The 25,727-nt window shown below is 39.2% G+C and overlaps 1 protein-coding gene across 1 annotated transcript in view; it reads left to right on the forward strand.

Annotated features, from left to right (window-relative positions):
• The window catches only part of TGFBR3 (transforming growth factor beta receptor 3), a 107,266-nt gene that overhangs the window by 68,219 nt on the left and 13,320 nt on the right, over positions 1-25,727 (forward strand). Inside the window, exons 4-12 of the mRNA XM_086617629.1 lie at positions 4,382-4,565; positions 10,177-10,345; positions 12,676-12,823; positions 17,369-17,558; positions 18,807-19,132; positions 19,811-19,960; positions 21,739-21,870; positions 22,129-22,296; positions 25,009-25,308. Coding sequence (XP_086473755.1) covers positions 4,382-4,565; positions 10,177-10,345; positions 12,676-12,823; positions 17,369-17,558; positions 18,807-19,132; positions 19,811-19,960; positions 21,739-21,870; positions 22,129-22,296; positions 25,009-25,308 — 1,767 coding nt within the window. The remainder of the gene's footprint in view (positions 1-4,381; positions 4,566-10,176; positions 10,346-12,675; positions 12,824-17,368; positions 17,559-18,806; positions 19,133-19,810; positions 19,961-21,738; positions 21,871-22,128; positions 22,297-25,008; positions 25,309-25,727) is intronic.

Raw genomic sequence — 25,727 nt, forward strand, 5'->3', positions numbered from 1 at the left:
TTGGTCACTTGTGCTGAAGGGGCCTTGGTGGGTAGTGGTGTAGCTGTAGCTGTTCCTGTGAGGGGAGGGATTATTTCATGCTGTGTAGCTGTGGACACTTAACTTTGTATTCTGAGTCATTTCCCAAAGGTGCCTACCCCTCTCTCAAGGCTAAATTATAAGCTTGCTTCCTACTTGGGAGTTCTGAATTATAACTATGTTATATACTTAAAACATCATTAAGCAAACAAAGTAAATATCCCTCCTGGATCAGGTTAAAAGAAAAAAAAAAAGCAATAAACATTTAAAAGGACAGAAGGAAATAGGTAAAATAGGAAACAGAAGATGCTATTTGGAGAGTGCGCAGTGTTCACGCTTGCCAGTGTATATATTTGAGATGACTTGGTTGATTCTGAAGAGTAGTTCCTTCTGAAGAATAGTAACTTACGCATTTGGCGCTTCTGCCATGCAGCTGATGTCCAAACTACCATGGCAGCCTTGCAAGGGCAGTTTTTTTAAGACTGGAAAGTTTTCTTAAGGGACATATAAAGGCCTTTGTTTTTTTTTCCCAGCATGAGAGGTATATGTTTCCTTTCCTCAATCACAGTCCCTGTCTACCCCAATGGTCAGCAGGGTCGTAGTGTGTGTTGTCAAAATATGTTCCTAAACATGTTTTGTTCTTTGACTCAGGTTTTGGTAGCAAAATACTGTACTTGATCCTCATTTCCTCTGACTGCAGAAGAGCCCTTTGAACCACGGTCCTTGCTGTGGTTAGTGGCCACGGCCAGTATCTTTTGGTCTTGCAAACTGGTTTTCCACATCAGGCTTGGAAGTTCCTTATTTAGCCTCAGAAATGTGACAGGGCACGTAGGTGAACTCATCAGCAGAGGATGTTTCTGGTGCAGTCACTTCAAATGTCCTCACAACAACAGGAAGAAATAGAGCTAGGGCACTTTTTCCACTCTGCAGCCTCTGAAAGTAACCACTGAAGGAGATGAAGTGAGGAGATAAAAGTGTATGTGGCAGCAGTTTCTTAATCACCCAGTCGGCTGTGTAATGAGTGCCCAGATAAGAATTGTTGATATATTCCCAAATATTTAAAACATTCTTTGTTTTTAATGCTCTGTCTTATCCTAAGTACGTTAGAAAGAGCTGCTTTTGGTTTGTCCTGAAGAGTAAGCAGTTAATGTTCAAAGCAGGTGTTGAAACAGTGATGGTTGCCTTTTTTGGAAGAGTATGAATTCTTTCCAGAAAAAATAACGTGCTTGGCTCACTTAACTTTGCCTTAGGTCCATGTAGTAAAAATCCCAACATTGGCAGGCACAGCAGAACTCTGCAGTCCTTTCTAAAACCTGGTAGTGGAACCAGCATTTCAAATAGACTTTAGTGTGTGATTAAAAATATAAATGATTGTAAGCTTCATGTTTATTTAAAGATGTTTACTGTATGATCGTTTAGTGAGGATGCTTGCACCAGGCACTTTAGTTGTTCTGCTTTCTGTCTGTTGGTTCCTCCCTAGTAGGACTCAGTAACTTTGAGTAACTCAGTAACTTAGGAGTTCATTGATTCTGCGTTAGCAGACATTTAAATATTTCTAATTACAAATGAAAAATGCAATGAAAATGTGTTATTGCAAACTAATGCATTTCTTTGGTCAGTATTTAGAAGGAATAGTATTTTCTCTCACTTTCTCAGTTCCTCAGATGTCTTAAAAGGTTACACAGATATTTCTTTGCTCTGATACTGACCATAAAAAACACCAGAAACATTGTGAAATGAGAAGCACTTACTGTACTTAATGGATAAACTGTAGCGTTTTTGAGGTAGTTAAGGAGGTTTGTTCCTCAGAGTGGAACACCAACATCTATTCAATATCCCTGCAAAACAATCACTGGTTAAGTCCCTAAATCTTGCAATTTTTATGCACAGGAGACTTTTCTACTTTGGCCAGAGCTCTGCAAAGATGTCCCATGCGTCTGAGATATAAAAGACAGGATTGCTAAGAGGTGCTCCGTATGCGATCCCTGCATGACTTGTTTTGTGCTATGTCAGCATCATCCTATAAAACAGTGCGAATTATAAAATTTGATGTGTTAGGAGCATTGTAAAGATGTCCTATAAAATCCATCTATGATGTAGCTGCTTCTAAGTGGTAGAAGTCTGAAGTGAATGCTATTTGCTAAATACATTTTAAAGAAAATCACTACGCTGTGGTGCTCTCTTTTCCTAGCATTGTAGATTTGGGGGTGGTGGATTTTCTCTAATGACAGTTTGCTTTCTAATTTGAGAAGTATGAGAGTATTGAGAGAATATGGTGTATTGTGTTACACTGAATAAAGACTTTTTTCATTTAAAGAAAATGTTTCACAGTAGTCATATGAAAAACAACAAATAAGGAAGATTATTCAGAACTGAAACAGATGTTTAAACTTTGAAAACTTCTGGCAAAAGGGTTCCTAAGGTGCTTTTTTGTGACAGGTCTGGTCGAATTGAACTCTGAATTACATGGGCATTCTCTTGGAGGACAGTATGTGATATGTGCGTAATAAATGCTCACATAATAGCTGGAGGCACATGGAAGAACTTTTGAAATTCTTTTCACGTGCCAAAGGATGTGATTTATGTGTCTACTTTTGGCAAATATTTGTAGGTGCTAAACAAAGGGATATATAACATCCTGAAATAGTACTGGGAACAGTAGCTCCAGGAAAGGTAATGGTTGCTGTTTGTTAATTTCTGTGATTGGAACCTGACTTCAGGTAATCTCTGTTAAATAATTGGTATTGATATATTTTGTTGTTTAAAAGGTTAGAGAGATACTTATGACCATTATCCTGCTACAGCATGTAAATAATATTCAAGACAAGTTAGAAATTGTAATGATGTGTTTTTCACTCTTCTGATCATCATCATTAGTAGTTTTGGATTTTCCAGTGGAGAAAAAAAAAAAAAACCCGACAAAAAAACCTTTTGTTCCATTAAAGAAATCTAGGTTAGTAGAAAGACAGGGAAAGGGAAGGAGGAGGAGAGCCACAGAGTGACTCAGGCTTCTGCCCGGGCTGCTCTGGGAACAGCACAAAAAAATGGTCCTTCTTTCCTGAAGCCTTGTCTACTGCAGCAGTCTGGAAGTAGGTGCTGTGTGTTGTATCTGAGCAAGCACTGCTTACACACTACTACAGGAAATGTGTCCAAAGAAACCTTCACTGATGCATTCAAACCTGAAAGCTTGTTTGTCTTACTGTGCTTTCTCACTCAAGCACATGTTATTCTTGATTTGATGTTTTAGATCTTAGTGAAAGCGTTCATGGAAGGACCAGCTTGGGTAGGGCATGCAGGCCCCAGTCCTCAAGTACCTCGAAGGAAGAGACAGTGAAGTGTTGGGCAGATGAGGGAATGCTCTTCTTTCACCACTTGCTGTAGGGGCCTCTTGAGAGATGATGAATGTTCTGGAAGTGTTAACCACATCCCTCTGCAGGGACAGGAGAGCCAAAAGGTTGCCATTGGGATGATCTTGCTTTGCAGTAAATCTGGAATGACTTATTTATCTCTCAAGACCAACACAAGTTAAAGCTGGTCCCAATCTGAAAGAGGGTCTGATCCTGTGCCGCCTTCTTTTCTTGAATGATGCTTTTGCCACTCCAATGAAGTGGTATTTGAAAATCTTAGACTTTCCCACAGAACCCGTTACACTTCTACTTACTGTTTTTCCATTTTGACTATTTTAAACAACATTTTCGTTTTCCAGTCAAGACCTGAGCTAATGCATCGTGTTCATAAGGATTTTTCTAAAGATGTATAACTCGTCTGCTTTATGTGTTAGACTGAAGCACTTCCTTGCTTCTTGGAAATAAAGCAACCATAAATATCTTCCCTTTCTCTGAGCCTTTCTCTTTCCTTACTCTGTGTTTCTCTGTTGGCCTTTATGTGTCACTGGGCTTGGACTCATGTTCTTTCTGATTTGAGAGTTACTTCAGTAGTTCCTAGTTTTATAGAGCTTCACATCCTTCTCTCCCTTCAGTTCCTCGGACCATCTTCTTCTTACTCTCTCCTGTCTTAGTTTTCCTCGTCTTCCATTCCTCCCCTCGGCCCCACAGTTCAGCTCCCCTTGCAGCACTGTCGTACCACTTCGACAGCAGTGCACCTTTGGAGGGTGGCTCAGAGCCCGCTAGTCAGCTGCCACGTGCACCCCGGCTGGGCTGATGAGTGCTTCATTTTTTAAAAACGTCTCAGAAAAAGGAATCATTATGCAGATGTTAAAACGTGAAGTTTAGGCATTGTTGGAAATAAGCCGTAATCATCTTCAGTGAATGCATTTGGATGTGACAGATTACATTGGTTAAACATGCTACCTGTCTGTGCTGATAAGTGTACCACATTAAAAATATGTTTCTATTCCCATCAGGTGTCTTTAGGTTCCGTTGTTCAGTTTGAGAAGGGAAATTTCTCCTTGTCAGCAGAAACGGAAGAAAAGCTTTTTCCTGAGAAAAATGAACATCTGCTACAGTGGGCCCAGAAGGAATTTGGAGCAGTAACATCTTTCACTGAACTCAAAATATCAAGAAACATCTATATTAAAGTAGGAGAAGGTAAAACAAAACAAAACCAACAGAATTGATAGGCACATCTAGATTTTGAGAATAAGTCTTGCTGTAGTATCAAGTTTTTTATTTTAATCTTTAAACATACCTCTCATTTTCCAAGAGATGTGATATGAAAGAAGAAGGCAGAGAAATAAGAGCAAGTCTAAAGACTGGACCTTGAATTTAGGGAACTTTTAATGGTGCCATAATTTTATGCTCAAAAATGTGGATGCGATTGCCCAGAATCTTACAGGAGTCAAAGCTTCGGCTTTTAAAAGGAATAAACTACTCATGGTAATTGTTCGGGTGTCTTCGTCTAAAGGACTGCAGTGGAGAATCTGAGGTAGGGGGTAATTTCTGGAAAGACCTGAATTAGATTTTTTTTTTTTCAGTATTTGCTTGTATAAGGATCCAGACTACTTTGGGCGAAGAGTTATTGCTTTTCTCACCAAGATAAGTTGACTCAGTTTGACGTCCTTGTGTATTTTCCATCCCAAGGCAAAAGATTTCCTGTCCCTGTGAGCCACATGCCAAATTCATCGGGTGGCCTAGGGCAGGTAGGAGAGGACTCCAGCTCCTCAGGGATTTCACAGGCCCGTATTAGGGTAGAGTTTGCGCTGTGGCTCTGTAGCTGAGTGGTGTTGGAACAACTTAACAATATGAGCCTCTGCAGCACCTTCTGGCTCATGCTTTCCCTTAGCTGGCTGCTGGTCACACAGCAGGTCTTCTGCAGGGAAGTTCCACCTGAGCTGGTCATAAACCATGGATAACACAAGAGCAACAGCTCTTCTCTTCACTATGTTCTTGGAGCAAGGCAGTCCGTTCAGAAGGGTTAATACCCTACTGATCTCTATTCAAGTTTGTTTTCTGGAAAATATATAGTTAGTAGAAGAACTTTGCAGGGAGAGCAGACTTTCCCCTATTGTGCAGAATGACTGAGGGTTAAATTTTCTTTTTCTCAGGTATGGGATGATGTCAGTGTTCTTTACCTAATGGCCTGCTGCAATTCACTGGGTTTTTTCGTTCTCTGAAGATGTCATCTGAGTTCAGGCTAAAGCAAACATTCAGGTTTAGGCTAAACCAAAAGCAATAAGAATAAAGGCTGGTAAAAGTCAACTGGAACTGATTTGCCTTGCAGCTAGTGGTCCAGATATTTTGAAACTAATTGTTGTCTCTCAAGAAGTTCAGTGAAGGGAAAAATAGAAATCCATACAACATTTTGTCAACATCCAACGATTACTGATGGGCTCAACATTTATTAGCACCAGCAGCCTATTTTAGTAGTACTTCAGCAATGTTCCTAGAGAAACTCCTGCATAGCTGAACTAGTTGGCTAAAAAAAACCCAAAAACAAACCAACCCAAAAACCTTCTGTGGAGAAAATATTCTTTCCTAACCACCTGTGTCTGATGATTTGATTTCCTGAAGCATGAGGTTTGTCCCCCAAAATCTGAACATGCCGGTGTTGGTTTTGTCCAAATCCTGCCAAATTTGTACAGGATTCCCCTGCATGATTTTTGTTCTACTTGGCACCAGTCTTGGATTTTAATGCCAGAAAATCATTCAGAAATATATTTATTAGCTTATTAAAGTGCTAGTATAAAGTTGGAACGTATACATGGGAGTAGTGGTCTCTGCGTTGCAGAGATGAACGTTTAATTAGATATGTCAAAAAACAGATAAAATTTTGTTTATTGATTTGCACATCTCCAGTCAAACTAGGCAGCTAAATAGGAGAGCTTTGCATCATCTTTAGAATGTGTTAAAACACAATTTAATTAGGAATAAGTACACAAAATGGAACTTGGCAGGCAACCAAAATAGACACTTTCTGAGAAGGCTGCTACAAACTAGCTCAGCTGAAACCATATTTGATTTTGATTTAAATTCTTGGCAGAAGAAAGAATATGCTTGTATGTGTGGGGGTTATGCAAGTGTTCAGAGGCGGGGAGAGGGTCAGTTCTTGAACTGCAGCAATCATGCAAGGAGTACTATGGAAACCATGTGGGATGTGGACCTGGTCTGCTCTGCAGAGTGAACAATGGAATCCCTGCATTCCAGAAACCACAGTGTATGCTGATGGATGTTTCAGGCTTTTCATACAAATCTCTTACTCCTCAAGTGCTTTAGTCAGGTACCCTCAGCTGCCAGTGTGAGCTGAGTCTCAGTGAATACCAGCTGAGCTAGTATTACTCATAATCTATAGGTTGTCGTATGAAGTAGGTCCTTGCTATGTGACCAATACAGAATTTAATGGCAGTATTTGTGTAATTGTCTACTTTTCAGCTTCACTCAAGTTAGAAAAATCTGAAACTGGAAGATGTAACATTTTAAAAGTGGAGGCTGTAGCTGTTGCTACAGCAAACAGAAAATGCAAGCCAGAGGACAAAAAGATCTGGAGAAGGGTGATCTTTCATAGAATAAGACTGCTGCTGATGCCATGGGTCTCTGAAATCACTTTTGAAGCTGCAAATGAAAGGCAGCTGAGTGAGCTAGCAAACTGGGTCAGGGCCAAGTGCATCTGAGTCCTGTTGATTCAAAGGAGTGGCTGATCAAATACTGCAGGCACAGTGAGATCTTAAAGGGTCCAGAATGAGAGTTTGGAGGAAGGGGGCACAAGAAGTGGGGTGGTTCTTCTTGCTTTGATTTGTGTAGTGAAAGAGATGGCAAAGTGATTGCTGTGATAATTGCTGTCAGATTGTAGAAAGCGGGACTGCTCACGGTGAAAGTGATCTTAGTACACATTTTTCAGCAGAAGTCAGTTTAATTCCTCGTGCTTCAATAAGATACAATTGCGCAAGTCAGGAAGGCTTATCATAAGCTAAACGCATCCAGTACCACCAGGGTAAATCCAGGGCAGATGTGCTAGCCTGGAGGGAGCGTAATTTCAACACATTTCTTAGCTGAATAAGAAAAAAAAATAGTTAGCCATAACAATAATTAGACTGGAAAATGTACAGTCTGTTTACAGACAGTAACACTGCTCCTGTCCTGGCAGAAGCTGAAGTTTCAGGCCTGACTCTGCAGTTTGTAGCCTGTACGCACCAGTGCACGTACCCTGCACACCGTAAGTGCACAGTTTGGTGCTCGTAGGTGATGGCATTGTGTCAGGCTTGAGCTGCGTGTCCTCCAGGGGCCGAGTACTGTTAAGGGCTGGTAAACTGCAAAATACACACGAAAAAGCCCCTCCATCAGAGTGACTGAGGAAAATCCTAAACGCCTTGTTTATCCCCAGCTCAGACTGAAGGACAGGCTCTGCTTGGGATGGGACTTCTACTGCTGAATCAAACTGCTGCTGCCCAGGGCGCCTGCCTTGGAGAGTGACGCCTGATTAACTGTGCTCATTTTCACAAAACCCCCTTCATGATTTTAAGCTGGGATACTAAACTTTTGTCTGATTTAGCCAAGAACCTGTGGATGACACTGAAGTTGTGCAAAATAGAGCAGGCGGTGTCTGTCCTTGTCTGTAAAATGGAGGTGCTGCCCACAGAAACTACAGATCCCAGCGTGCCATCTTCTGCCTTCATCTGACCAGCCTGGCCAGAGTGTGCTGGCCAGAGCCTCTGCTGAGGGTGTTGCAGGCAATCCTCCTGTCTGATTCCGTACAGGGAGCCTGTGGAGATTAGAGAGGCACTGAGTCTGTAAATTGGCTGTTTGCTGGCTGGTTTAGTAAGGTTTTTAATTGATTGCAGACACTTGCCATCCCTTTCCAAAGTAAGTAGGCAGCCCTGAAACTAAAAAAGAAAAGTGTAGTGGGCAAAGACAGATGAAATGGATCCCCTGTTCTTTTGTGTTCCAGCCCAGATGTTGGTAACTGGTATGGAAGAGAGTAAATACGTTTTGGTGAAGGGAGGAAGTAAACGTGTACATTGAGTAGTCAGTGACAGAGTTAGTTTGCTGCGGAGGAGAAGTGTGCTGTGGAGCAGAGGGCCAGGCTGGGGGCTCTGCGCTGCTGACAGTGAGAGCAGCGGCTCTGAGAGCTCCAAGACGTTCAATAGCAGTGCCAGGAGCAGGAACCAAGTTCTCTGCAGTGGCGAATGATAGCATGTGTGGTAATTATCCACAGACTACTCAGAGGCTGTTATTTTATGGCTTGAATTGTGTTGCATGGCAGCTTGGAAGCAGATACCTCGTATCTCCGTGTGCGTGTGTGTATGTATATGTATAAACTTAAGCTCAGTGTAGACCACTTGGGATCATTTTCCATTCTGTGCTGTTGTGGGAGGAGCTGGCAGAACTGCAGCTGCATTCAAGGCTGATCTGTCAGGGCACGCAGCAGATGTTAGAGGAGTGCTTTGCTGGGGCAGTATGAATAGTTAACAGCCTCGTACAGCTTTCATAGATTCTGTAGGGAAGACAGCAAGATTAATATTCAAAGACTACTTTGTGTAAGATCAGGAGAAGAAACTCCCCTCATTGTTCCTGCAGTGGCTGGGGTCACAGGAGCCTCTGGTCTCTGCAAAGTTGTGTGCCACACACAAATGTGCTTCAGGGGTGACATTTCAAGCACTTGTTCAGGGAGGAAATGCTAACAGTGGTCTCAGTTCAGCTTTTAAGAGTTCGTCCACAGTTTTGCATGCATAATGCTTTATATTTGATTTTTTTCTTTTTTCTATCTTGCTACTGACCTTAATAGGAAAGCCTTCTTTGTAAAGCAAAGATCAAAGAGCCAGCCATTTGGAATTATATTGTTCAAGGACTTTGAGCATGATACTTAGTCCTTCTGTGTATTACAACAATTAATATGTAAAGCTATCTCAGAAACACAAAGTATTCCTGTTTTTCAATGGAAATACTGCTTCTTCGGGTACAGTAAAGTAGACTGTGCATGAGAACTTCATACCAAGTGACTGTTTTTTATGTTTTCCATTGTACACTAGTTAATGCTCACGATCAACTAGGCAGTTAAAACCAAAAGAGATTGAATATCTACTCTAGAATTTCTTCATTTTAGTTATGGATATTATGGTCAGACTTCTTTAACATCAACAACTATTTTTGTCCTTTTCTTGCTATATTCAATTTTCCATGCGCAAGAGAACTGCAGTATTTCTAGACAGCACTGACTCTGACTACAAATATATTGGAAAATATATTGAGTAAGGAAATGGAAAGTACTTTCTGTGATCTTTTAAATGTAGTAGGTTTATAATAACAAGAATAAAACATTTTCTAAAGGGAGAAAGAACTGATCACAAAAGTTTTCAGTGAGTTAATTTCAAAAGAAATAATTTTTTTTAAAGGTGCAAGGAACACATTGAATGTATTTTATTCATTTTGAGAAATGCTCACATATTTTGCTTCAATATTGTTTTCAGATTTCTCTTTGTAGGGATTTTCTTTAATTAAATATTTAAATCTGTAAATAGAAACTGTTCAGTTTAGGAGTATATATTTTACATCAGAGATGTGCTGTGTTTTTGCAACAGTAATCTCCCTTTCAGTGTTATGTAGATTTGTCATAAGTGCTTATGATAGATAATAGATACACCTTTTAGCCTAAAAACCTATGTCAAAATATAGTGTCACACTGAAGTAGATGTGGTACCTATGTGCATATAAGGTGATATCTGTGTATAAAGATGCATATGCTTTTTTTTCTTTTCCCCTCCTCCAGATCAAGTTTTTCCTCCATCGTGCAACATAGAAAAGAATTTTCTCTCTTTAAATTACCTTGCGGGATACCTACAACCAAAAACAGCAGAAGGGTGCCTTATGTCTAACTTAGTTCAAGAAAGAGAAGTTCATATCATTGAACTGATGACTCCAAATTCCAATCCACACAGGTAAAGTATCTAAATAGACTAAATGTGTTTGAAATCACAGCTAAAGATTTCACCTGTCTGTTGAAAATCAACTGAAAGTAGCCATTTCATCCTTACAAGAGCTTGGACATTAGTACTTTGTCTTAAATAGAAATTAGTTCTTTACATACTGAAGATTTTTGGATTCTGCTTCACAATCCCAGGATTTTTCTGGACAAGACTGCAAAGCATGTTTTTTTATGGGCTGTATCCTGCCCCTCTTCTTCCTTAATCCATCAAATTTTTCCAATATAAGGTGAATAAGGGGATATAAATAAGGGAAGCATCTGACAGACAACATTTAAGGTGGGACAACTGTATGAAGAGGTGAGAGAGGTTAAAAGTAATCTTGACCTGTCACAGGTAGGGATGACCAACAGCAAGGCTTAGGGCAGTGGCTCTCAAACAGTGGTCCAGAGGTTGTAAGTGATCTGCAGTCCATGGTAGTTGTTCCACAGTTGGTCGGCAGAATCATAACAGATTTTTCTGTCAAGTTTCCAGATGAGTTTAAGGGGCAGTTTGATAACTGCAAGAAATGTTAAGGGTTGACAGTGGCCCACTGACCAAAAATGTTTGTAATTAGTGGTTAGAGAAAATTACTTAACTCTCTGTACGCATAATGAGGATTATCTAAATTGTCAAAGGTACCTTTAGGGGAGGTAAGATGTTTAAAATGTTCAGCCTTTGCTGGTCTCTCCTGGGTCTTAGTAGAAGCACATGAAGAGGATTTGCTTCAGATAGTCATAGCTGGAAAAGCTCTTCATAAGTGCTGAGTATCATTGCTAGAACAGAAATTTCCTATGAAACTTAGATGATTTTTCCCTTTTGCAAGAAGCAAAGTACAATTTCATCAGAGATAAAGTAGAACTAAAATCCTGTCTGCATACTGCAGACACTGGATATCCAGCATTGTCCAGTTGTGCTCCTCACACAGTTACATTTGAGCACATTCTATCCATAATGAGGAAATCACACAGCGAGACAGAGGTGAGAGGAGAGGTCTTTGCAGGAAGGATATTTTTGTCATTGCGAGATGGTGAACCCACAGCCTGAGAATATTCTTGCCTAGCAACCTTGGGAGAGTAAGAAGGTGCTGAGATGTAGTGGAAGTGGAGTAGGTAAGCCCAAGTGATCTGCCTCTGTGTGGTGTGAGTTGCAGCCCCGTCCTGTACAGAGCTGTTCTGTAACATCGACATCGTTGTAAGTCCCTTGCAGTGTTACACAATGACAGCCCTGTCTCCAAACACTCTGGGCTTTTGACTTTGGCTAATAGTACGATAGGAATTTATTTTTCAGATGATAACACTGCAAAATGTTTAAGTGTCTTGTTATTAAAAGTTAAAAAAAGTTAAATTCTTCTTGTTTTGTTCTTAGTTTCAGGTGTTATTCACAGCTGTCTTTACAAAGCTTATATCCACAGGGAAACATACAGGAGCTGAGCTGGGCATGTGTTAAACTGCAGGAGGTGAAACAGAGATACACTAAGTCTCAGTACAGAATCTTAGTTGAAACCTGTTACTTGGGGATGAGCACGTTCTTGTGACATATGGCTCCATAAGATGATATGGAAGTAAAAGTTTTTCAGCTGAATTAAGATTTTGCACGACAAGAGGTTATTGATGGATACAAATCCATTTGCTCTACTTATTTTACTGAGGTCTTGAAAGTGTGGATAGTGTTCCATCTATTTTCCAGCAAGCAGTAGGCTAGACATCTGTTTTCTTTTCTTTTCTTTTTAAAGTAAGTATATATCCAGAAGTATTGGAAACTGAATACGCAGCTTAATTCCTCACACACGCAAGATCCTAAGCAAAGTAATTTCCACAATTTAACTGCCTAGGCAGAGACACTCCCCAATATACTATTTGTGCTTTTTTTTTTTGTATTAACCTACTTAATTTGTCTTTTTGCTTTTTTTTAAGGTATTATTTTGAGCTTTAATACAGTTGTAGTCTGAAACAGCTATATTTAGGCACTGTTGCAGTGAATTAAGAAAGCAATATTTACTTTATAAAGCAAACTGCTGATCATATAACTAACCTGCTCTAAATAACAGCTGAAATGAGTAGCACCTTCTTGTAAACAAGAAACAAAAATATTATTTGTCTAAAAGAGATTTGTTTTTATTGTTATGCAAAAACGTTTAAGCATATGTGGAGTAACAATCTGTTTTGCACATGTTGTGTTGCCTGGGATAATCTCCAGCATTTTAATCAGCTGGCCAGACAGTGGAAACATGATGGATTGGAAGAAGGTTGATAGCTGAAAATTTCTGGCATTCTGGTCTAACTTTCTCTGTTTTCCACGTACAGTGCTTTCCAGGTGGATATAATTGTTGACATTAAACCATCTCAACCAGGCGCCAAACTTGTCAGAGATGTCGTACTTATCCTCAAGTGTAAAAAGTCTGTCAATTGGGTTATCAAGTCGCATGATGTCCAGGGAAAGCTGGAAGTGGTTGTAAGTTAAGACACCTTTCTTTTTTGAGAGATACCATATTGCAACAGTATAGAATCCATTTAAATGTGATATAGTGCTAGATCATATTAATTTCTGGACATTTTCTCTCTTAGCTGCTTTTTAAAATTATTACTGCATTTCAAGGACTAAATACAGAAGCTATGTGGGTTTTTTTCTCATAAGCTTTTAATATATGGACTGTTAAACTGACCAGCATATCACAGAATCTGGGTGATTAGTGCAAGGATTTAGGGTCTATGACTTTCCGACTCCTCTTGAAGTACCCTAAACATTGAGTTGGAAGTTCATCTCCCTTTTGCTGTTACTTTGGTGAGTGTATTTACAGCTTGATCTCAGAAGTTGGAAAGATGCCTGTGAGTGCAGAATGGATGATGCTAGATACGCAGCATGCACCCGCATCCCTTTAGAAGTGGAAACTTTTTTAGTCCTTCCCCTTGTGGTTGTAGTCTCTAGCCCACTTCCCTGCCAGTACTCCTGTCCCCATCAAGTGTTTGGTCTAATTCCCCTCACCTCTCCTCAGACTGCAAATAATAAGTTTTAAATAAAATTAAAACTGGAATCTTTAAAGCTAGGCTTCTGAAACTATACTTATGCATAATTGGAGGTTCTGATTCAGAATGATTTTTGGTACAGGCTTTGTGGCTCAACACCATTTCTACTAAGATGATGTGTTCTCCCTTCTTCTGAAATAAATGAATAAAATTGGACTGATCTGCAGTCTATAAACGTGTGGCCTATTTCTGTCTTAAGTGATCAGTTAGGAACACATTGTACACTTGAGCTGGATGTTTGCTCAGGACCACCCAGTGGTCTCCTGATTAACAGTTTTGCAATAACTCAGATACATTTTCAAACTCCAGCTATCAATATTTATAAGAATTTTTCTTTGCTTAGTAGCTTTCTCCTTTTAATGCATGCAAGGGCAATTCTAACAGGATCCAAAGGCTGCTTGATCTAAGTCTTCTAAAAGTACAGATTGGTAGGCAGGATTTCGTGCTAGATTTTCAGTGAGGGAAATAAAAGGAAATAAGTTGTGGTGTTGCTTGGCAAATTGAATAGAAAAATTATCTAGAGTGGATCATGAAATTCTCTTCTGATCCCTGGCACATCTTTGTTTTACAGACAAGAAAGGATGTTCTGGTCATTCTGTAGGTCCTAAATAGTCAGCCCTTAAAGAGAAAGGTCAAGGTTAGTTGCCCAGAATTACCACACTTGTAAGCAGAAGGGCAAAAAGCAGTGTTTGACTTGAAAGCCTCATTCTGGGTTATTACATGAAATTCACCACTGTATATTTAGGCCTATATGGGTCTGCTTTTACAGGACAGAATCGGGCATTAGTTCACTTCATGCTTGGAGATAGCCAAAGTACCATATTTCATATCCATGAAGCTATCTCTTTATGGGTGATGTATTTTCAGGGAGAGGAATTCTGGAGGATTTTTAATTGTCAAGTTCTGCACTTGATTATAGAAAAGCAAGGCTACTGTTCTTTTTAAAGTTCTTCTTTATTAATTACTGAAGGTATATGTAAAAGTATAAGTGAAAATTCTTTCTGTAACAAGTGGCAGAAGGTAACATTTCATATAGATTAACAAAAAGAAAGTAATACTATATATGGAAATGTCAGTATATAAAAGACGTTGTATTAGGATTTGTGAGTAACTGTTGGCTATACTGCTTCATTTATATAGATGCATCATTTTCTGAATGTGTGTTTGTTCTCTTTTATTTAGAGGAGGAGTGGGAGGGAACTCAATATGCCCATGTCATTGAAAAGCCTGTACATTTAGCATTTAGGATCTGTTCATATCTCTATTAAGCTTAAGGCCTTTCCAAGCCCAAATTTAGACAATGCATAAAAACATTACTAAACAATTAGGTAATGTTTCGCAGTGTTCTTTTATTAGTTGAAGCAGTTCCATGCACTTGAATTTTCCTAACTTCTTGCCCTCACTACGAATCAGATTTGTCTTGAGGGGATTGGCAAACCGAGAGGGAAAGGTTAGTGCTAGCAGCCTCAAACCCAGGGCTGTGAGTTATTAAGGTCTGAGTTCATAGACGAAAACTGAAAAATACTTTTTAGGTCATCTAGCTCATCTCCCAGCTTGCTGTGTTCTCGAAACTCTGAAAGAGGATGGACATAAAACCAAGTAAAATGGGAATAGTTTGGGTAATTGCACATAATGTACACACAATGCTTTCCTCCCAGGATGTGTTTATCTCCTGTTTGCAGTCTGTCCCTGCGTCAGCCCCTGTGCTTGTGTGTTCCTGCGCTTGTGGACTCTGCCATTTGCATTGCTCCTTTTGGATTCAGTGTCCTTTTTTACAAAGCTGCGGGTCACACAGTGGACAAAGTGAAATTGCAGAAAGAAAATAAGCATGTTGAGGGGTGAAGAGTGAGAGGCGAAATGTGCAGAACAAACCTCTGAGGGTTTCAAAACCTTGGAGGGCCTGCTCTTTACATGAGAACAGCTGCTGGCCAGTTTCTGAAATGGTCTCTCTGGTCTGAGTAGGTTGGTAGGTAGCTCTGGTTGCCTGGTTTCGTACACTGTGTGTGAAGGTGTTGGCAGGGCAGGCAAGTGAAGGAAGGTATGTCTGTTCCTGCAAGCCCTTGCGCTCGGTTTTGTTTCATGGAGGTGATGCAGGACTGAACATTTACAGGCTCAGTGTGGAGTGGAGAGGTATAAACAAGCCTTGGAAACGGTCAGGTGCCAGCTAGGACAGTAAAATTCTGCAATAATATTTGTTCAGCTGTCTCCTTGTGACAAAAAAGAAAAAGAGAGCAGAGAGGGAGATCCAGCAAAGTTGGGGTAGCATAATAATTCCAAGCAAAGCTGTGTGGTAATATGAGAAAATGTGTTACATGTGTGAAGAATAAAAGATTATTTAATCCAAAACACTATTAAGGCACTAAAATTAGGATACCTGTTGCTTCCTTTTTCGTTTCTTATCTTCAGTGGCCTTTGATGGTCATTGATAACTACTGGTAACGGTATCCTCAAACGAGACACTGGACCTAAAATTCCTTTTACATTCAGTTGTGAAGCTGTGAGTGTTAAAGGATGCAGAACTGGGTCATTAGGAGGAAATGAGGGAGAGAGCTAAAGGTAAACTATGCCGTTCCATCAGGACACTCTGAGTTTTATTCACTACTTTGTTGAAAAGCTCCATTTCTGAGGTCTGGTAGAGAAGTGGAACTGATCTCTGATGCTGGGTAGCAGGTCCATACTATACCACTGTCTAAAAGCGACATGAGGAAAAGAGATCAGTGCAGTCAATCTTTTGATGTTCTAGAGTGAAAGAGAATTAAGATTTGTTCACATTGGGGGAAACTAATGGGGATTTTAAAAATGAAAAAAATGCTACCTATATGATGGAGAAGGTAATCAGGCATGGAAATGGAAGTGTTTGTTGTAGAGCATTCATTGATATCATCTGCATCTAGAAAGTGCAATGCAATCACTTTGCAGAAATCCTTGAAAAAGTGAGTCATCGTGCCTTTTCTGCTGTGTGTGTGTTCAGCTTGTTCTGTAGTCGTTGACATGATTGTTATAGTGATAATAGTAATGTGAATGTAAAAATAAATATATATGTATTTAGCTTTGTGTGAATACATGTTTAAGTGTAAGATGCCAAGTACTTAAAAGCAAGTTAAAGTGTAATACCAGTGAATATTTTCTAACTGCCCCTCTAGCAGCTGGAGGTGCTTGGTTATATTCCTTTGACTTGCCCATTTGGACAAGAAAATTTGAAATTTTGAAAAACATTTCCAGTAAAACGAAAGCTAACTGACTCTGATTCATCTGTATTCCATGGCCAACTTTAAGGAATCATTATTTGTAATTATTTAATAATAAAACAAAGAGACTGGCAAGTGCATTATGAGTGCATATTTTCTCTTATCGCACTATTGAGCATTTAATTCAGTCCTGCTTTGACATCCTCAACATTTTGCAGGAGGCACAGAACATTTCTAGTATGAAGTTTGTTCAGAGAGGCACAAACTGTCCTTGGTGCCAGCTGACTTTAAAGCATTAGCTGATATCAGCTCTACTTCATGAGCATGCTATGTTTTGCCTTTTTCAGTAATGCTCATTTGAACAAAGGTTTTCCCATATGTAGCTTTAGTGCTCTACTCAAGGGAATGAAGGGGATGTTTGAAAAATCCGTTGTCATTTTGAGTTCACCTCACCTCAGCAGTTCTTTCAACTCAGTTTTGAAGAAAATACGACAGTATACAAATGGCTGTAAATACGTCTTTGTCTCGTTTAGGGATTAACAGTTTCTGACTACCTTGATTTATTGTACTCCAGGCAGAGACAAGGAGGAAGAGGATGGCTTTTCTCCATGTGTGCAGCAGTTCTGTGCCTAAGGTGGCAGAATTTGGTTTATTTCCTAGGTGTTCTCAGTTTGCTGTTATTTAATAGAGTAAATAGAGTAAAAACCATGTTCAACCAGTGCCACTATTCCAGTTTAAGTATCCTTAAATGGTAAATCATGAGCCAAGTTTATCTTTGTTTGCAGACATCAAATAGTATTGGTTTTGGAAAGGAAACGGAACGATCTATGGCTATGAGTAAATCAGTAATACCTGATATTCCCTCATCGCACGAGAGTTTGATCAAGTGGGCTTATGAGCATAACTATAGTCCAGTTACTTCCTACACAAAAGCCCCTGTTGCTAACAGATTTCATCTGCAGCTTGAAGATACAGGTAAGCTTGAAGATGGGCTTTTTGCATATAGAAAAAGTATAACTTGTATTTCCAGGAATATGATGATTTGAAAGGCACTTTCTCAGTTTTGAAGCTTTGTTGTTGGGAGTTACACTACTTTCACTGCTCATCATCAAGAATGCTGGTTATACGATATGATACCTCTGAGTGCTGGTTAAAAAAAAATAAAAATCTGTGGCTTTTTGATTAGAAAGGTCCAGGCAAATTGTGTTATTTCCTGAAATGTTGGTGGAATTAAATAGTTATAGTTTATCCAACTCACAATTCATGATAGCTGACCATGCTCAGTGTTCACTGGAATGGACTTCAGCAACTGGATATCTTGTTAGTTAATAAATTCAGCTTTGATTTTTGTTGTTTTTTTTTTTTTTCCAAAAGCATGAGCATAGTGTTTCCTTGAGACAATTAAATAAGCTTTTAAATTGTTTACAGACAAAATTGGCTTGCCAAAAAGTCTGAGCAAACAGAATAAATACAGCTGTTTAAAAATAATTAGTTATTTGGCCAAAGTAATAGCTGATGTAAAGGTATCTGGGTTCATTGAAGCTAGTGGAGTTGCATCTGATTTTTCACTAATTTTGAATTCCAACCACTAAAAATATTGTTTAGCTATTTTGATAAAGTTTATGTTCACATTAATTTTATCAATTGCACTCTCATGGGTTACAGATAATTATCTGCTTGGGCCAGATGTTGGGATTTCTGTTCTGAGCAGTCACGTGTATAAGCCAGGAGACAGTGTTCTTATTTACTCAATATAAAGTTAACTCTCGTTTAACTTCACTCTGGTTATGTAAGTAATTCTGTAACAGGGGAGTGACTGAATTTGTGATGGGGCAGGTAATGGAAGAATTTCACCCAATTATTTGCACTTAAGCTATTTCAGCTGTACTAAAATAGTGTATTTGCTCAGTGTGATGTTTCTTTTACCTCTGTGCTTGCCTTTTGCGTATAATAGGCTCATTCCTCAAAATTTATTTGCAGCTCTTAGTGAGGCAGATTTCTAGCAGGGACTAAATATACTAAGATTAGATGCCTCAGTAACAACTAAATGCTTAGTGGAGGAATTGTGGCTTGTTACCTCGAAAATGTCCTTCAAGAGCTTCCTTTCTGGATAATATTTTTTTTTATATATATATAGAAATGATTAGTTCTGGATACTTGTAAGAAAAATATCTAATAACCTAATGTTCTTTTTTCCCCCTTTTTTATTTTTTTTTTTTTTAGAAGAGATGAATGATGAAGAAGATCATTCCCTTCCTCCGGAGCTGACAGAATTGCTAGGTGCTAACCCACTGCCGGCCCCGAAGAATCCTGCGTTAAGTGATGGCCTGACTTTTCCTTTTCACATTAACAGAGGAAGACATGACACAGTGGGAGAAGGAGTCTTCCCAGCCAGGAGTTCAGTGGATACATTAATAAATCATGACTTTGAACATTCCTTCTCAAAACATAAAGAACCTGAAGAGGTTCAGGGCAGTGCTGATGTGGCCCTGTCAATAAAGTGTGATGACAAAGTCATGACAGTAGCTGTAGAAAAAGACTCTTTGCAGGTTGGTGTGATCTCTTATTCTCAAATGTGGGCAGGCTTTTTTGGGCAGACCATTTTCTGTATTCTGACTGAAAAAATAAAAGAACATCTACAGCCATCACCACTCAACCCCCTAAAAAATAGTTTGGTGAGGAAACTATACTGTAGATGTTCTTTGCCATGACTCAGGGTCACGTTTCCTCTTCCCAACAATCCGGTAGTTTCTAGAGGAATTTCTGATTAAAGCTTTGCAGGGTTGGTTCTGTCAAAAAATTACTGTACTCAACAACCATCAGTCTGAGTTTTTAATCTCCAAAGTACAAAGAAGCTGCTTTTGATGGCTGTGTGAGACCTGAATACATCTGTCTTTACCATCCACCAGCTGACAGGTTGCTTGTGTCCATTTGCATTGTGGAAAAGAGCCTGATACAGACAGCATTTTTAGCTCATTTCAGACCACACAGTGTCAGCATTATTAATCAGCAGATTAATAATGAGCTTGTTGTTTTCTTTGTTTCATGTTACATTTATTCCCTGTCTGTTATATATAACAGCATTTTGAGAGTGACCTTCCCTGGATGTCTGTACAATGAACTTCACTTCCTCCTATCAGCAGTCATGAACAGTATTCTGAGCTGCACTTTAAGCAAGAGCCTAACACAGTTGTGTTTCAGCCACTTACAAAGTGCCTTTGTTTCAGGCTAGTGGCTACACAAGAACAGAACTCTCGCTGCTGGATCACTCTTGCAAAGCCAGGATGAATGGTACCCATTTCATTTTGGAGTCTTTGCTGAACAAATGTGGGACTCGGACAGCATATATCTTGAACAAGATTGTTTATTTTAACTCTGTGAGTATTTTACAAAGAGGATTCGCCTTCTGCACTGCACATCATAGTGGTACAAGAAAGCCATTGTGGTTAGCTTTAGTCTTAGCAAAAAGGAGGCATCCTGACCTTTTCCTGTCTAGCTCAAACCTAGTTGCAGCTACAGTCCCTGTATTCAAGGAGGTATGAAGGCTGCACATTCAGTGTGCTCCTGTGGTCAGATAGTATCCTGAAGGAAAAAGGAGGCATTGGAGTTAAGTACTTTTATAAAACTGCATGGCTGCAATTTGGGGACCGCCTGTATCCATCCCAGAGAAGTTGCACCGGCTTTCCCTGTGCAGCTTCGATGTACCCATACATAAGCAGTACCACATAGCTGTAAGGAGGAATAAGAATGAAGTTTTGTGATTGCATGGAGCAATACTGTTTAATTCATATGCTGAATTATTTTAAGTGAAACTTTTCCTTCCAAAATTGTGTGTGGAAAAAGTCTTTCAAAATATGAGGAAAAGACATTATCTGTGCATGCTTTTCTCTTATAATTTGGATTCATATTTGCTATCAGTTGATGTACACGATGAAGGGACTCCTGAGTACTCATATATGAGTGATGATGCTAAGGAGCCCAGTTAAGTTCTAAGCGACTGCTTCCAGACTGGCTCAGCTTATGAGCTTGAGTACAGTGCAGCTATTCTGGGTGGGAAACTAATGACATGTTTCTCTTGCTGAGCTTTCCAGTATATGTAGAAGTAACCTTGGCAAATGATGGAAGGCCTGTGATCCAACCCAGACACAGCTAAGGCAGTCTAATCTGACCTTACTTCGTTAAAACCATTTCATACTGACAAATCTGTAGCACCTAACTTTAGAAACAGTCCCAGACCAAGACTGTAGATAGAAACATCTCCAAACTACAGAACAGCACGTGTCTGGAGCTAAGTACTGTCATTGTCACTGTATTCTATTATAACCCAAACTAAAATGGGTATTTGCCTCCTCTCCTTTCTCCATCATGTCTTTTAATAGCCTTGGCTACTCACTTAAACTCCGAATCATGTATAGTATCTTTCAGAATTTGGGAGTATTTCTCCTAAAAAATAAACACTATGCAATGGAGTCTCAAAGAGTGTATATGTTACTTCTCAGCAGTTGCTCTATGTCCAAGAAATCAAAAATGAAGTTCTGGAAGGGAGGGGACTAGCTGAGGAGCTCCAGGGCATACAGAAGCAGAGTGCAGAACACTGGAAAACAAAACCAGGAATTTTCAGGCAAAGAAATTGAGAGGTGTGCAAAGGAAGGAAATTCGGAGAAAAACAAAGAAGGGAAAAATTAAGAAATGGACATCATGTTTTTGGATGTACATCTCTGAAAAAAATATGCAAATGACAGAGGGGAAAATACTTTAATGACCCTAATGCTTTCAGTGATTTTCTGTGAGTGCATTAAGGAAAACTGTAAGTTGCAAAAAATCACTTTAGAAAGCCATTTCTTTTTTCAGTGTTGATTATAGAAATACCAGAAATAGAATGAAAATGCTAGGCTGCTCATTCAGACACCAGCACCCAGACTGGTGTCTTTGCTGGCTCTGAATTCTGGAAAAAAATAAGGGACGTTCTCTAAATATAACCTACATATCATACGTGCTCAGCATAAGGCTGTTTAAGATGCACTTTCACCATCTGCTTAGCTGGTGCACTTCTTTTGGCCTTTGCATTGTTCTGAGGAGAGAAGAAAATAATAACCATGAAGAGAGAGTGCTCAGTTATCACCTAATCTATGCGTTTGCAATACCTTTTGTGCAGATTGTCATTCAGCTGTCATCACCAGCTGAAAGCAGCGGCTTTGATGATGATGACATGGAATCAGGTGATAATGGATTCCCAGGGGATGCTGATGAGGGAGATGTTGCTTTCTCAAACTGGCCTGAAATAGCGGTATGTTACTCTCAGGTTTGCACCTGACAATTGAGAAATGCCTATTGTAATAGGCACTTCACATAAATTGTATTAATTGTATAGCAATTAATTTATGTTTTAACACATTTCTTCTCACTTCTGTTTCTTGTGACCCTCTTGAAGGTTTGCACTAAGTAGACGTAATGTGGGTGGGCCTGCATTGTACACTCCAAATTTGTCCTTGTGCAGCTACCACTCCTGACTTGGAATGTTATTGTATTGTTTTTTTCATTTCAGTTTAATTGCACGCTGCACCAACCAGAGGATGACAGAGGCATCTTCTGGCCTCCTGAACCACACATCACCAATGTGACCTTCAATATGGAGCTGTACAAAACAGATCTGTTCCTTGCTCCCTCCCAAGGACTCTTCTCTGTTGCTGAGAATGGGCCAATATATGTAGAGGTAACAAACTGAAAAAGGCTTTCAAACTAACGGAAATGTTTTGTGAGGCCATGCAACTGAGCCAAATCTGTTCTTATCAGTTGAAGGGTCTCGTTGTGCAGTTGCTTTACGCAGACAGGTGGGTACTTCAGTAGCTGCAGAGAACAGAAAGTGTGGGGTAAGAAGCAGGACAATGTTTTGGGTCAAAAACAAGATTCCTGCAAAATGGATGAATTTTGCTACAAGGTAAATTGGTCATTCTTGCCAAATCTGCTTTTCTGTGCAGAACTTTTTAAAGGTGGTCTCTGAGCTTTTGCTCTGAACTGGCTTTTCCTGATGAAGATTTCCGGGTTCATGTTATTGGGTAATATGGCTGAAACTCATCTGAAAGATATAGATGTGCAAGAAATGATTACAAGTGTCTGTCTTCCATATGGTACTGTTCTCAAAGTTAATACAGATTCTGATCTCTCTCCAATCCACTTAAAAACACCAGTTACAATCCTTTTGAACGCTGTTACGCAAAAAATCTAACAGGTTTGGATAAATAAGACCAGCAAAGTCAACAGCCAGGTACCCTCAACTTCAGATGTGATTTGGACTGGATAATATTTCCATGTGGTGTTAAATTGCTTATGAAATCTGGGGAATTTCAAACCAATGCACTCAGTATTTCTAAAGATAGTCATGTGAACAGAATCATGCATTTTTCAAATAAGGGTAGGCATTAATAAATACAACATTGGCAATGAAGTAGTATCACCAGTTTATAGATGAGTGAATCACGAGTGGTGAGCTATCGGCCTGTAGGACCAGGAAAATGAGTATTTTGACTGAAGCAGTGCTGTGCCACGTTTCTCTTGCCCAAGTTAGTTCCTCTTTGTGAGCACATGATAAGCATAGTGGCCCATTTGACATTGGTGCAGTTTTCTTCACTGTTTCAGTGTGTTGTCTCTTCCTTATTCTCTACCTAGTGAAAAACACTTAAGACAGTTGAAGAAAAAAGAAAGTATGTCACACTCAGTTAAGAATATGTTTATAAAAGATACATTCGGGTTTTTTTCATTTGGATAAAACCAGCTGCTTCCTTCAGCGTTCTGGGATGAATCCCCCTGGCTTTGAGCCCTCTGGATTTGTCTGGTTCTGGAGCTGTTTATTCAGACAGATGTTCTGATTTCTTCATCACCTGTCCTGGCAGAAGGCTTTTTTTCTTTTTCTCCTTCTAGCACAGTGGAAAATCTGTATCAGTTTTGAACTTCTGTGACTCTGTTTTTAGCTGACGCAGATTTTTTTTTCCTTTTGTTTCTGTTTTGCTTTTGTTATTAACAAATATATTTTGGTTTTTTGGTCAATAAATTGCTTAGGTCCTAATCTGTAAGAGCTCTGCTTCACTTTTCCTTCTCTGCTAAAAATGTTTTTTGTATTTGAGTCTTTTGTCTTTTTCTCCTCATTCTCTACTGTCATTTTCTTCTCGTATTTTGGTCTCGCATTCCTCCTGTAGTTCTCATCTTTCCTTGAGATATCATTCATCCTTTTATTTACCTGATAGCGTTTCATGATACTGTAGTATGCCTGTCCTCCTTGTCATAATCTCTTCTTTAACTAGTTTACACCATCATGTTGTTTACCTGACAGTATCTGTGCCTTTACTTCCATTCATCAGTCTTTATTTCTGTTCTTTTTAGAAGATGATCTTTCTTGCTTAGATGCTTCAGCACATCCCTTCATCTCTAATTTGATTGCTGGTCACATAAGAGAAAGAAAAAACGAGAAATGTCTTTATTCGCTTCATAACTCATAGCATCCAAAAATTTATGTGTAGACCACAGGAAAATTTGGCAGGCTTTTCCTTAAATATACATGCAGCACATACAGACTAAGTACACATTTAAGGCACGTTTCTTCTAAGAAGGAAATTATTTCTTGTCGAACTGTTTTCATCAGGCAGCGTTAATGGTTAGGCACAACACTTCTCTTGTTTATTAAGAGCAACATGCTTCATTTGTTACAAATTCCATTTAAATTTTTTCCTTATTATTCTGTAGCATTTGTTGTCTGTGTTCCAGTCCAGCTGAACAACATCAGTGCCCTGGAAGGTTGCAATCTTAATTATTTTTCATAAAAGAATATGAATTTCTGACTTAAAGTAAATTAAAAGGATCATTTCACAAGAAATGGCTTTTTAGGAGACTCCCCCACACTCCGCCCCCCCCCCCCCAAGTCCAGGAATGCCACCCAGATGTCAGACCATGACCTCCTCTCTGCCTCTGCATTCCTCTCCTGGCTGGGGGTGGGTTCTCTGTTGTCTCTGTTGCTTTTATTTTTTTTTCTTTTTCATTAAAGTTTCAAACAGATACAAAGACATAGAATTAGTAGTTGACTTCCATGCAACTCTGTTATAGTCTTTGTGTCTAAGGGAAGCAGCCCCATCTCAGGTGGTAGCTTCAGTCATTAACTACATGTCTGATCTGGACTGGATTTTTCATCTGCTTTTGGAAAGATAAGGGATTGTTGTATTTATGCACGGTTATGCTATTAAACAGCTGCTGGCTTTGAAACCACAGATTTTTCTGTCTGTCAGTTTGACAGTCTATCCTTAACATTTAGCCTTCAAAATAGTTCAGATTGGAAGTGATACTGGAAAACTGCTTAAAAAATTGTTGAAAGTGTTAATGAAATGTGAACTAAAAATGTAATTTCTGAGATCTTACCGTCTCTTTCTTTTTAATGCAGGTGTCTGTGACTAAAGCTGACAGATCCTTGGGCTTTGCTATTCAAACATGCTTCGTTTCCCCGTTTTCAAATCCAGATAGAATGTCTGACTACACCATTATAGAAAACATTTGTCCTAAAGATGAATCTGTTAAATTCTATAGCATTGAGAAGGTGAACTTTCCAATACCACATGCACAGAAGGACAAAAAAAGATTTAGCTTTGTGTTTAAACCAATGTTCAACATCTCACTACTCTTTCTTCACTGCGAGTTGACTTTGTGTACAAATAAAGACAAAGATCCTCAAGGGCTGCCAAAGGTCAGTAAAGTCTAAACTTTGGATTTAGGTGAAAATACAATATTTTTTTCGTCCAAACTTTCAAGTGAATAAACCGTTTTCTATGGAATTGGTGTAATGATATCTCTAGGCTCAAGATCTTAACAAATAAGGGTTACAATGCTATGACTGCATAATTTACAGTTTCTGTTTAAATTTCATTAGTTGGTTACATGGGATAAATAGAAATTGGTTTTTATTACGCAAGTGGTTCAGATTTTTTTTTTGCTATCCATATCACAATCATATCCAAAGTGTAAACAATGTTAGCTTTAATTTCCAAAGGCATGCATAATATCAGATAATATTGCAGTCTGATGGTTGCAGAAGAGATTTGCCAAATTTTGCTTTATAACTATGGAAATGACTGTAAATTAGTTGCTAAAGAATGTGTTCTAAGA

The sequence above is a fragment of the Tauraco erythrolophus genome, chromosome 10 (genome assembly GCF_009769465.1).
Source record: "Tauraco erythrolophus isolate bTauEry1 chromosome 10, bTauEry1.pri, whole genome shotgun sequence".
Classification (NCBI taxonomy): Eukaryota; Metazoa; Chordata; class Aves; order Musophagiformes; family Musophagidae; genus Tauraco; species Tauraco erythrolophus.